Raw genomic sequence first — 14,292 nt, forward strand, 5'->3', positions numbered from 1 at the left:
ACTTGTGTCGCTAGACAAGTTAATATTTGAAGCTATTTATGATCGGTTTTTCAAATGAGTAACAGTCTTATTATTTCTTAAATTTGTATGAGTGTCACTTTCGAAGCAATCCATATATGAATTGATATATAATATAACATACAAAAATCAAGATGTTAGTGATGCATAGATGCATCCAGCCACACACTCAATAACAAAACTAGTATAAATTAGAAGAGAAGCTAAAATTAGTAGACCATTAGCAGTTAACAGATTATATATAGCTTCATCGATCTCCAAATGCTTTCAGGATAACACAAATAAAGCAGCATCATAAATGTTGGATGCTTGCTAAGCCCATTGTTTCTGAGCAGATTTTTTTTGGCATGGGTACTAGGACAACACAAATGTTTGGTTAATTTAAAAAGCTTGTTAAAGTTGATTTTAGTTTTTCTTGTCCTCACAGAAATGCAAAGAAAAAAAAAACATGATGCTATGATGGATTTGAATATGTTTTTTTCGTACAGGGCTTTTTCTGATTGACCATTCTGAACTTTCTTTGAGTTTGATTTTTTTTTTCTTTCTTATTTATCCTTTTCTTATAGATTATAAGGAAAGCAGGCAAAATTTTTAAGTTGATTTTGCTTTCTATGTTTTGTTCTAGGTTTGGCTTGATAATTTAAGAGGAATAACCCAAAACGCTGACTACCCAAAATAATGAATTTGAATGTAGAAATGAAGACAAAAACAATCACTTTAATGTTAAAGAGAGGAACCCGTTAGCTAACTCAAATTAGCTAAGGAATAATTAAAATCTAATCTGAGTCAAACTAACTAGGTTGCATATCCATGTAGTATTCTTCTTTTTCTTTGTTTAAACTCTAGAGTAGTATATATAAGGCAAGGAAAGTTTCAAGTTCTTCACTTCTAAAACCATGGAACCTCGAAAGTAGTGCAAGATGATGACCAACTTAGCAATGACTCTCCAAAGATCAAGAGTTAAGCAAAAGGAGAGAGAAAGTAAGAGAGAGTGACCTGTGATGAATCAGAGTAGGAGAGAGTGGGGTAGATGGAGAAGTACCGCTAAGTGAGAGTGTACAGATCTAGACGCAAGGTGGAGAAGCAATAGAGGGGAGCAACAACGAAAGGTCGACGGAGTGACAGATATTTGTTCGGCTGGGCCATGTCGGATATCTCAGACGGATCGAGCCCAGGGGCTTTTATCCACAGGCCTAATTATTTTCCCTCAAATAATGATATGAACTACGTACCTAGTGATAGCGTTGGCAACTTAATTAGCTAGATATCTTAGTATATATCTAATGTTTACTTAGACATATATTAAGATTTTATTGTGTACATTAAGTAGGATCGAGATCCAGCCTTACCATTCCTATGGAACTGTACATCATAAAGCAAAAGAGAGATAAATACATAAGTTATGAATATTACAGCATTTATTAAGTATTTAATGTTATATATATATATATAAGATATTCACATGGATAACAATAAAATAATGTATGACTTAATTCATATATCTATCACCCTCCATTCTACATCCTTTTAATAAAGCTCAATCACACTGTCTGCTTAATCTAACATTAACCAATCTAAGGAGGAGATGTGCAGAAAATGGGGTAAACGTAACTGTTTCAAAATTCTAGAGTCAATCTTTTCCAGCTCTCTATCATGAGTCGCCATGTAGAAATCTTTTGGGTCCTTAAATTTTATATACACTTCAATTTGAATAGGGAAGGCTAAGATAATCTAATATAGAGCTAGCAAGCTTCACAACTGACTCATTGATAACTAAGGCTATAAATGAACTAGTTTGTTCGATAGCCCGCTCGATACTCACCCAATTAAACTCGAGTCGAACTCGACTCGTGAAAAAAAAATAAAAACAAAACAAAAATCGCCCGTTAAAGCAAATACCCGCTCACTTAGTAAATGACACATATCCGAGAAAACTCGACTCGGCTCGACTAAGGCTCATTAAAGCTCACTTGTTTATGTCCGAGTCGACTCATTAGCTCGACTCAATTAAAGTTCATTCATATATTGATAGATATATACATACACCTATCTATATATACATACATATGTATTAGCTAATAATATAAGCATAACACTTTTATAAGTAAATATATAATATGTAACCTAATTACTTATGCCTATATATTGAATATACTTCATAGTTATATTTTATAATTTGTACAATAATTAGTCGATAAATTTAATAATTTCATATACTAGTATGTGGGAATCATCTATGAAATAAATATATGCTATCATATAATGTGTATGTATTAATAATTTATATAGGCATCTAATATATTGTTGGATAAATATCAACTAGTTAGATATTAATTACTTATAAATTTTTAAAATCTTATAATTCGATAGAGGTTCTACTTGTTAGTTGTATAAATTTAATCTTAGATTTTTTTTTTTTTTTTTTATTTAATTTATTAATTATTAAATCTTATTCAAAAAATAATAATAATAAACAACTAGAGTCAAGCTCGAACTTGGCTCGACTTGAGCTCATTTTTAGAATGATCTCGAGTTGAAAGTTTAGCTTATCGAGTTGAGATTTAACAAAGATTAAATAAAAATCTCGAGCTCAAGGTTGAGTTTTTTTAGTCAAGTTGAGTTCGGTAAGCCAAAGACTAGCTTGGCTGGCTCGATTACAACCCTATTCATAACACAATTTTTCTATATCTAGATTGAAAGATAACTAGTATCTACATCGACCACGTAAAATTGAAATATGTATATTAGGTGATTTCCAAACAAGCTCCAAACTATTGTTTTAAATTCCATTTCGATGATCATTTCAGTTTAAATATTGGAATGAAATATTTTAGTATCGGTACATTTCTGGTATACTGTTTTGGAATTAACTATATATATATGTATATATAAATTAATAAATAATAGAATGAATATTTGTATATTAAAAATATTAAGTGTTAAATAAATATTATAAAATTTATTGACAATTTATTATTATTTAAAACTTTTGTAAAAAATTAAGTAGTTAATAAATATTATAAGATTTAGGTTACGTTTGGAAGCCTAACTCATCTCAACTTATCATTACAACTTTTTTAAATTCTAACACAAAATATAATAAAAATTTTAACTTTTTCAATTTTTAAAATAATAATAATAATAATAAATAATATTCTAATAATATTTTATTATTTCAATTCAATTCAACTCAATTCAATTAAATTTAACATTTAAATGTAACCTTATTTTATTTGTCGTTGAACATTTCTGATCTAAGCATGAAAGATAATGTGAGTAAAAAATCGATTTATTTATTTATTTTATTTTCAGAGGTCAAAGTAGGCGATTTGTAGTTTCAAATAGTTAGGATGAAAAAAAAAAATTAGTTAGGATGAAAAAAAAAAATTTCGTATACACCAAAATATTCAGGAAAAGGAAAAAGGAAATTTAAGGTAGTTGACACCTTGACTGGTGCAGATTACAATATAAACAATAAGAGTGATGTAAAGAGGCAGCTGACAAGAGATTGTGAAAAGACGTGCTATCAATCTCGAATTACTATTTAAGATTTTGTACTGAAATGCAGATTCTAGCCTAAGTAGGTCGAAACAGATCGAAATGACTAAAATTTAAGAGAGATTTATATTTATAATATATAATTTATCTCAATTCATTTTATTATTATTTATTATTTATTAATTTTAATTTATAAATTTTATTATTATTTACTATTTATCTTACTTAAATCACGATTATTATTTTAATACAAAAAATTTCAACAAAACAAAACGAAAACTAAAACTTTACTCCAAACCTCTTCACATATTTTTTTAATTTTTTAAAATATCATATGGCGTGCTGAAAATCAAAGTGATTAGGTTATGTTTAGGTAATGACAATATCTAAAAAGTGTTGAAAATGTTTGTGAATAATAGTAAAAAAGTAATAAAAAAATAATAATAGAATAATAAATAGTAGGTAAAAAGTAATAAATAGTAAAAAAATAAATAAAAAGTAATAATAAAGTAAAGAATAGTAGTAAAAATACTTGAGGTACTCTTGGTACCTATACTTAGCCTAAATGGCAATGTAGAAAGTGTCACAAGACTCGGTCATGTAAGAACACCCTCGTGGAAATGGAAGCTTGACAAAAAATTCTATATACTATACTATCTCACTCTTATCTTATTCTGATAAGATACCAATATTACCTATCAACCTTTGAATTATTTAAAAAAAAAAATTAAGAGATGATTTAAGAATGATGAAAAGTGTCACAATTATAAAATAGAATAAGAATGTAATATCTAACATTACTCAAGCTAACTTTTACAGGTAACTGATACAATTCTTGAAACGTAACCCATGAACTCCATGATTAAATTGACCTAAGATTAGATATGGAAGATATTGAAAGTTTGTTCGAACCAGGTCAAAGTGAACACTAAAATCCTCTCAAATCGGTCAAATATCTAAATGAGTTGTGGCACAAATACATTTGAAGAACATAACAACAAAATGGCTACTAAATCTATAACAACGACTGAAAAGCCAATGTAATTTGAAATAATATGTTTGACCCACAAAAATAATTACAAAAAATTACTGTAATTTGAAATAATACGTCAAACTTCTCAATATGTTGTAGTAGATTATAGCGATATATGCAACTAGGGAAAAAGCTATAGCCACCGAGGGAACATCTTGAAGATGGATCCCAATTGACGTGGCTGTAGCCATGTGGCTTTTTTTAATATTAAAAAACTTATAAATTAAAAAAAAAAAAAAAAGAATTCGACTCTCCCTCTCCCAAATTTTGAAACCCTAAAAGAAAACCTCAATTAATTAGCACGCTCTATGAATTATGCGGCTAGATAGAAGTTGTTTTACTCTCTAGACTTGCTGGAAAACTTTCGAGTTAAAATAATTCTTCTCATCAGCCATTATTCACTACTCTCATACCTTATGAAAAATATCCCACTCTAAAAAAAAAAAAAAAAATCAAATATGAAGTGTGGAGGTAAATAATGACTAATATATAGCAAAACATTTTGAGTTATGATCGTCTTCACAAGGCCTCTTTTCAGCAAGCAAGTGGTGGTTCGGAGAGGAAGAAAAAAGTGTTACAAAACAGAATCATTACAGATTAAAGTTGCAAGGCTCTGGATCATTATTAGTTTCAAAGAATTAGCCTAAAGGTCGCCTCCATCCCTACTCTCTTCCATATCAATTTCCTGTTTGGCCTCCTCTTCCGCATCGATTTCCAGCAGGGGACCATAACGTTTAAATGCAACAAAAAGTATTTAAACGAGAAAGAAAGAGGAAGGAGAAGGAGAGGAATAAAATCAGAGTGAGCGGGAGGGACTGGGCAATAGTCATGCACAAACATTAATACTTGCTATGCTGGTTTACAAAAATCCAAGAAAAAAAAAATGCATACACAAGCAAAGAAATTCTGCACAGATACATGTAAAGAAATTATGCTGCCGCCCGGATGCCGGTGCCGGCCGGAGGGAGAGGTAGGATATCGTTCATGCGTGGGGAGGATTTTGGGTTACATCGGTATGGGGTTTAGAAACATGTTATAAAATAAATAAATAAAATTATAAAATGAAGTTACTTTTATAAAATATTTTACAAAAATACCCTTCATTTTAAAATATTATTGTAAAATGTTGCAACATCTCCAACCACATCAAAAGGTCACTTCAGGAGCACAACGCTACCTAATGTGCTATCAAGCAAGACTAGCCCTTCCAGACCAAAACAAGCATCATTTATGCCACAGAATATCCATAGTTTTTAGTTGACAAATCAAAACCTAAAGACAGACAGTATCCATAGGAGGAGGAGAACAAATGTTGTCCAAAACAACATGGGTAAGAATAATTAGTTTAAGATAAAGGAATACAGCTTTTCACATTTCCTATACAAAGCTTGTTCAAATGAACAAAGACAAAAACAAAAAGGAAGCAAAGATCAAATCTGAACACCTAACAATGAACAAGTGATTTATTTGTTACAGGATTTCTTTCTAGCCAGAATAATACGATACAGGACAAAGCAGTCAGGCAGGCCACTGAGCATGTACATCTCCGTCCAGGCTATGTCAATCGCAAAATACTAAAGTAACACCATCCAATTTACAATTGCTGGGAATCTATACATACCAAATCCCATTTGAAACAAACAGGATTTAAACATGTTGCCAAAAAATAAGCCGCTTCCCAGGAGAAAAAAAATACGTATAGAAAAGGTTAAATAAAAAAAAAAAAAAAAATACACAAGGAGCAGCATCAGGCTTCCATCACGAGGGAAACAACCTCAAGCAATCAAAACTCTTCTGGTCCCGAGTCTATCGTATGCACTGTAGCATCAATACATGACACCAGTTCTGATCCTATATGCAAGTACTGCTCGCAGTTCACATAAAATACACTTAAAAAGGATAACTCTGAAATCCTTACTGCTTACAGGGATATTGCTTCAAGAGAGACAGGGTTGTACAAATTTTACAATAACCAATTACAATTGAAACAGTGACCCCTATGTTACAATGTACTAATAACTCGACCCTGGCTCTCCTATTATAAAGAACATAAATTCTCAGTTACAACTGATCAGTTATGAACGAGTATGAGCCTCAAAACTTTTTACAAGCTCATAGGTAAAATCAATACAGTGAAAACAACAAAAGAAGACCGTTACAAGCTGTGGACCTAGTACAAAAAGTCAACTTTATACAACAGTACTGTGCTTTACATGGACTGACAAAAACGTCAATCGTATGCACAAACTTGACCTCAACATTAATTTATGAAAATATACGTGACCGCAACTCTTTCTAAACATTTTGTTGCAGGATCACGGTTTACAGAATTTTAGGTGGTACAAGGCTACATGCGCACACTCGGACAAAAGCCATCACCAGAGGAATCCAATGAAGGCAACCCATATAACACCTCTTCCTCCATAAAACTAGCACAGGCTGATTCAATCATGAAAACAAAAGGTTGCCTACTCCACTCCCTGGATATGATGATAAAAAGAAAGCGAATGACTTCTATCAGGTCATGCCATAAAATAAGGGGTTTACACCCTCCGATGGAGTATGACAGGTAAGCTTTCCTTTAATTTGAGAATAAACACTGGATCACCCGATTCACTCCAAAAATCTTTAAAAACCTCCACAGTGCCACCCAGTGCTGGAAGGTTACTGTTTCATGCTTAGTAGAGCAGGTGTGAGAGTGAGAGGTTGAACCTTTCAGAGGTTGTGGTGGTGGGCGGCACTGCAGATGGGGTGGGAGAGAGAGCATGGCGGGGGAAATGGAAACTGAGGGTTTGTGGGTTTTTTCAAGATTTTTGGGGTTACTTGGGTGCTTGGGTGCATATTCTCAAATTAAAAGGAAAGCTTATGTGTCATAATTCTATTGGAGGGTGTAAACACCTTTTATGCCATGACAGGGTAGAAGTTATTCTCAAAAAGAAAACCCCCAAGTTAATAGATATTGAACAAAATAATCTGCCGAAGACACCACCCAAAATCTACCTTAGTCACTCAATATTAGGGAGAAATTTTTTTTTTTTTTTTTTTTTTTTTAGGCAATGGAGAGAGAGATAAGAAATAGAAACAAACCAAAATCTGTAAGAAAACAATTAAGGCCTCGTTTGTTTTCACAACACATCTCATCTCATTTAATCATTACAATTTTCCTAAATTCTCACACAAAATAAAATAAACAATTCAACTTTTTCAAATCTCAAAACAATAATAATATTAAAAATATATATTCTAACAATATTTTATTCAATTTTCAACTTTTATCTTAACTCATTTGCGAAAACAAACGAGTATCCCCTGAGTCCATTTGTCACACAGCCCTACGGCATTGTACCTCTATGAGGAATAATACTCAGAAATAACCATTCAACTACTTACTGGTTCTATCTAGTTGCAGACCAAAGCTAGTAAGAATTACGAACAAGCGCAAGGAGTGATTATTTCTCATTCTACCACAGATAGCGTTAAAATGGAAATCAGTATAGGAATCATACAGTATGATTTAGACAAATGACCATAACATCAAAGTCTACCAGAATAACCATTACACTTTCTCTAGAAAGAAACAGTTTTTATCCCCACTATACTTTCTACCACTGTTCTTGTTCACATCTTTATAACTTCACTTTGGGTGAAACCAACATCCCAAGTTTTTAAGTTCAATGTAGCACACCACAAAAGAGAGGTAGAATGGGAATGCCTCTCAGTCAAGTATCGATATTTGAGAATGATGCTTTATGACCAACAGAAACCACAGAGCCGGTGTTATTTGATGAAGATTATAACTAGAACCATATTTTACCTGCTACCCATGGGGCTTATTTGCTACACTATTCAAGCTCTAATAAGAGGAAAAAGGACAACACCATTTCTAGATTAGTTTTCAACACTACAAACCTTTTAAGTAAACTTTAAGCTTTTCATAAATTGTAGCTTTTGGGTAGAGGAAGATTAGATTCTTTAAAAAACAGCCCGTGGGATAGGGTGGAAGCTGAGGCTTCAGGAATATATGCTAAAGGTTGGGTTGAACCAATGGAGCAATATATTCCATTTTGATTACGTAGTAATAACTAACATTAACGAGTCTCTCACTACCCTAATACTGGCAACCTTAAACTTCCTTTTCACTAACCACATACTGAAACCAACAGGCAACCTAAAGCTTACTCATACCAATAGCACTTAGCCACCCTTCAATTCTTGAACATAATCAGATTTTTCTTACTTGCATAAGAAACAAAATCATTACATAAGCATCAGCAGGACATAGCCATTACAGATATGATGAAAACTTGAATGAAAATGACTAATTTAACACTTACAAGCACAATTAATACTGAAATCAAAGCAAGGTAGTAGAAGATACTGAATTGGCATGAAAACAAGAACTAAAATGTATTAAGAACAAATTGCAGAAGCTACAACCAATCAAAACATACATCGCAAAAACATTTATTTGAAAATTGAAAAATGCACGATCACAGCACACAACAAAAATAATTTTAAGCAAAAACGATGCAACCAATACTAACTAATATGTACAAGGACTTAGGTAAGCAGTGAAGTTGTTTTCAGCCACCTTAATTGGAAAATTCAACCAGCAACATAACTTAGAAAAGAAAAGATATCACATAAGAGTTTATTAAAAACTTTATGCTAGCATATGAATCTAGCAAGGACAAAAGGATCCATTCAATGAAAAATCATTTCACTGAGAGCATATGGATAATTGACTCCCACAATCATATAAACAAAGAAGGTGGTTCCAAGTGTACCAATATCACAAGTTGAAGAAAGTAATTGTCTGAAGATAGATAGTGCTATAAATACGAAACCAAAGGGATACTTAGTGAAGGATACCAAAAGTCCAACGGACAAAAGATATCCACATTGGCATGCTACTAAAAGTTATCAATCGTTTTTCAGCAAACAAATACTAAGCATAGCAGATAATGATGTTTTGTAGTATGCAGCACGAAAGCAAAGTCAATTTAGTTCTTCCCAACTAACATAAGCAGAACTTACTTCTTCCCTCAAAGAAGCCACACTCTGAATGTGGAGCTACTGATAACCAGAGAGAATAATGAAGGTGCACCATAGATATCCCAGCAAGAAACTCTACAAGTGAGAACATAGATATGAGGTCTCGTAAGACCCGCCAATGGATGAAAATCATGCTTGTATCATTCAGATGGCAAGCGTCTCCTCTTTCCATAATCCCCATCCCTGGATCGAGACTTGTGATCTTCTTCTGGGATTGCTCGAGACCTGCTTCGAGGTCTAGAAGAAGACTGCCCCCTGTCCCAGTCATCCTCATAACCCACGTCACGTTCTCTCTGCCGATGGTCTCGGTAATTGTCTTTTTCTTCCCTGTAACGGCGGTCCCTGTGCTCCCTTTCTGGTCTGTCCCAGTCCTGTTCCCTGTCATCACGAGGCCTCCTCTCAGAGCTTCCTGACCAGTCACGCTCAGATCCCCGTTCTTTTTCCCTGGAGGCAGCACTTGACCTTACCCCTTTTTCATGATTTGCATCTCCATAACCATATTCAGAAGCACCATCGTCACCACCATAGCTTGACTCCCTCGTCCTTCGACCATGTTCTTCTCCTCCCCATCCACCCATGTTCGTCTCATTCCACATCCCTGCATGATGACCCTCCATTCCAGCAGCACCCATCATTCCCATTCCATTAGTTGCCATTCCACGACCAAAGAAGGCAGGGTTGACATGAGGTGCCACCCCAGCAAGTCCCATCGTATTAACAGCTGGAAATGAAGGAATCATTCCAGGAAAAGCAGGACCTGGAAACCCTCCATAACCACCTCCCCGGCCCATATATGTTGGATCAAATCCAGAACCCATCATGCCCTGTGGGGTCATCATACCACCAGCAGGACCCCCAAAAGCAGGACCTCCAAAGTTTTGTCCATAACCTCCTCCAGTGGCACCACTTCCAACTCCAGCATTGTTCCCAACCATGTTCCTTGCACCCATGCCCCCTCCTCTTCCCCTCCCAGGACCTCGGTTGAGTACACCCTGCCCACCCCGTCCCCATCCACCCCGTCCATAATTTCTTCCTCCTTCTCCACTTTGATAATTCATATTGCCACCTCTCCCCACACCATCATTCATTGGCCTCCTTCCCTGAGGCTGAGATTGAGTCTGGGGTTGATTCTTGTTTACATAAGAAGCTCCCATCTGCTTCAATGTTTGCGGAGAAGCAAAGGCCACAACACAAGCTCGGCCATTGAAAACATGACCATTCATTCCCTCTTTGCATGAAGCCGCAGCAGCTGCCTCATAAAACTCAACCTGACAATACCCTTTGGATTTACCACTAGCTCTTTCATCAAAAAACTTAATTTCCTTGACCCTTCCATATTGAGATAAAGCACTCTCAAGCTCTGCATCAGTTGTCCACCAATGTAGTTCTCCCACAAACAGCGTGGTTTGACCATTCTCTGCATGAGGACGAATCTGATTTTCACTCACTATCGGATGATTGACATTTACATTCACATTGATTTGATTAGTGGGCATCTGTGGAACCCCTCGAGGACCACCAGGGCCAGAATTAACCACAGGCATTGGATCTTTAGTAATTTTTCCAGGCATATCAGAAGGATCAATCCCAGAATTGGGGGGCACAGGTGTGGATCCCTGAAACCCCATGTTTTTTAATTGAGCATCATGAGGCATCTCCACAACCCTTGCTCCATGTGAGGCCGAAGACCCATCAGGGTAACTAACAGATCCCACTTCTGGTCCCTTAACAGCAGATGGCCCCTCCTGCTCAGGATAATGAGCACCAGAACTAGAATACTTTCCCTCGACTGAAACCCCAGGAATGCTCAGCTCTTGGGCACCCCTAGCTTCCACTCTTGATTGAGGATCATTTTTCTGAGTTTGAAGAGCTCCATTGCCAACAGTAGCAGGTGGGACTGTTGCCTCAGACCGGTGCAACTGAAGGAAACCCTCTCCAACATTAACATCATTGTACAGATCATCATAATCATCATCTTCTCCCATCAGTTCTTCATCTGCAAGGGCAGGTATGGCTCCACCTCCTTGATACTGCGTCTTGTGAGCCCCTCCATATTCCTCATCATCATAATCTGTTTGCTCCTCAGCCATTGGATCCATATAGATTGACCAAGATATAATACAGATAAACTTTCTCTATCTCCACCTATATTATACATGAGCAGGAAAACCACGATTAAACTCATCTCCAACCGCACATCAATAATAACATCAAAAGGAGAGAGACAGATCCATTTAGCATTGGTTGTGAACACTCTTATTACATCTGGAGAGAATTCCTCATAGCTCGAGACCATGTATGAAAATCGAAAAAACATATGAAATAAAAGAAAAAACATTATTTTACATTCATATCAATAATAAATAAATCCTCAACTCGATAACATTGACGAGACAGTTTATTAACAGTGAGGTTTTACAAAAGTTATCAGCCTTGAAGTCTTAAGCATCTTAAACAAGAAAACTAGAAATACCTAGCATCTACTGGAAGGTACATCAATAAAAAGTAAACTTTCTGAAACCCATCAACTACAAAAGGGGGAAAACCTTCCCACACCCACATCAAAAAAAATTCCAAAAAGAAAAGTCTCAGAAACTGATGATGATCACAGAATTAATTGCCCCTGCATGATGTCAGACAAAAATAATGATAAATATTCAAAACTCACCTCGTAAAAATCATTGAAATAATAAAGTAAAAAAGAGCAGATAAATCATAGAAACACTAGCACATATCTAATATCCCCGTAGTAACTCAACAGAAAAAACAGGCGAAATTCCCAATTTCCACCTCGTAAAAGCGTAAGGAACACCAGACAAGCAAGTAGAAAATCCGAGAGGGTGAGTAAATCAGCGTTACATAGCTCGTAAAATTTATAAAATAAACCCCAAAAACACAAACACCCACCAGAGATTGAGATCAAAACATTACAGGGAAAAAAAACGACACGCAGCCTAGACACGCGCAGAACAAAGCAAAACTATGAATGATAGAGCCAAATTTATCGCGTCTGAGTACAGATTCAGAGAGGTTTCTTTACTCTTCCTCTTCTCCTCGTCGTCGTCGGCGTCGTCTTCAGCTTTTTGTCTTGGGCTCTCAGCAACAAGTCAGAGTCAGACAAGCACCAGATTAGCCTTCCCTTTTTCTCATCTCTCCCAACTGGGTTTTCCTTTTCTTTATTTTTTCCACCCCCAAGATTTCCTTTTTTACACTTTGGTACCCTGAATAGTGAATATCCGACGTTATCCGTAAAGTAATTTATTTTATTTTATTTTATTTTTTAAGTAACGGTAGTTATAACTTACAATTTTCAAATAGATAAGTGTATAAAATCTTTTATAAAAAAGTGTCTCATTAATAAAGAATAAAGTTACGTTTAGATGTTGAACTGAGTTAAGATGATAAAATATTATTAAAATATTATTTTTTAATATTAATATTATTTTAAAATTTGAAAAAATTGAATTGTTTATTATATTTTGTATTAAAATTTAAAAAAATTGTAACGATGAGTTTAGTTTAATTTAATTTCTAAACGTACTCTAATTTTTTTTTTTTTTACAATTTTTTAAACTGAGCTCTACATTTTTACAAAATTTTACGAAGGACTTCAAACTTATACAGATTATTTCTTTTTTTTAAAAAAAGAAATTGGTCGTGAAAAATGTTTCATCATCAAAGAAGTTTAAAAAAATTAAGTTTAATAGATTAGATTGTAAAATTTATTTTCTTTTAAGGTAAATATACATCTTATATCAAATTATATTTATTTTTATGTTTTCTTTTATATAGATATAACACTTTTGGTTATTAATTACCAAAAATTTTGTCCTATATCCTCCTTTAAATTAAAACGGATAAAAAGTAGATGATTTGATATAATCTTGACTTTGAAATTTGAAAGAATTTTGTAAGATATCACTTTTTTTAATAGTTTGATCGATTTTAATAATTTAAGGTGTAAATTGTAAAACTCGATTAAATATATATTTTATATTTTTTTCACTTAAATGTGATCAACATCTTTCTACTACAAATATATTTTATTCTATCATTATGTTTAAGAAAATCTAGGAGCCTTTTAAAGAATGTTTAAAGGTTAAAAACATCTCTTTATTTTCAACAAATGTGGATTTTATTATAGTGAATCCAACTTCAAAGCACACAATAACAAAATTATTAAGAAAGCAAAAAATAAATAAATGAGACATAGAAATTTGGTAATGTAGTGGAAACCTCTTGTTGCATTTAGACAGTGAGATGATATCAGATATTCTATGAATAATAATAAAAAATAATGATAAAATATTAAATAATATCTAAATATAAGTAAAAAGTAATAATAATAATAATGTGTGAGAGAAAATCCTTCAAGAGAAACACGTCCGAGGTAGCATACCCCCAAAGAAAACTAATTTAGTAGAAAAATTTAATAGTACATAATAGTTCCATTTATAAAAACCCATGTATCAAACTCTCTTTGTACCAGACAAGCAATCCACTTGCCTCATTTTGCAGCAGCTTTCATAATCTCTTAACTATTCTTCTACATGGCTTCATGAGCTTTTATGTGATGATTGTCTCGTTTGTTTTTACAGATAAAATGAGATGAGTAGAGATTAAAGTTAAAAGTTGAATAAAATATTAATAAAATATATTTTTTTAATATTATTTTTATTTTGAGATTT

General features: G+C 33.8%; 1 protein-coding gene across 4 annotated transcripts; it reads right to left on the reverse strand.

The window, feature by feature from the left end:
• Nucleotides 1-5,878: 5,878 nt before the first annotated feature.
• Nucleotides 5,879-12,798, reverse strand: LOC121256749 (cleavage and polyadenylation specificity factor subunit 6). Of its 4 annotated transcripts, XR_005939057.1 has the most exons (3): nt 12,536-12,774; nt 9,587-11,749; nt 5,879-7,029 (listed from the first exon to the last, which is right to left on the reverse strand). XR_005939057.1 is itself a non-coding variant. In XM_041157635.1 (2 exons), the coding sequence occupies exon 2, from the start codon at nt 11,701-11,703 to the stop codon at nt 9,745-9,747; it is 1,959 nt and encodes a 652-aa protein (XP_041013569.1). In that variant the 5' UTR covers nt 11,704-11,749; nt 12,645-12,798; the 3' UTR covers nt 9,408-9,744. The 4 variants fall into 4 exon arrangements, 3 of the variants coding, with proteins under 3 accessions (XP_041013569.1, XP_041013570.1, XP_041013568.1); XM_041157635.1 differs by lacking the exon at nt 5,879-7,029 and having other exon boundaries at nt 9,408-11,749; nt 12,645-12,798; XM_041157636.1 differs by lacking the exon at nt 5,879-7,029 and having other exon boundaries at nt 9,408-11,749; nt 12,536-12,775.
• Nucleotides 12,799-14,292: the final 1,494 nt, after the last annotated feature.

This window comes from Juglans microcarpa x Juglans regia, chromosome 3D (assembly GCF_004785595.1).
Source record: "Juglans microcarpa x Juglans regia isolate MS1-56 chromosome 3D, Jm3101_v1.0, whole genome shotgun sequence".
In the NCBI taxonomy this organism is placed as follows: domain Eukaryota; kingdom Viridiplantae; phylum Streptophyta; class Magnoliopsida; order Fagales; family Juglandaceae; genus Juglans; species Juglans microcarpa x Juglans regia.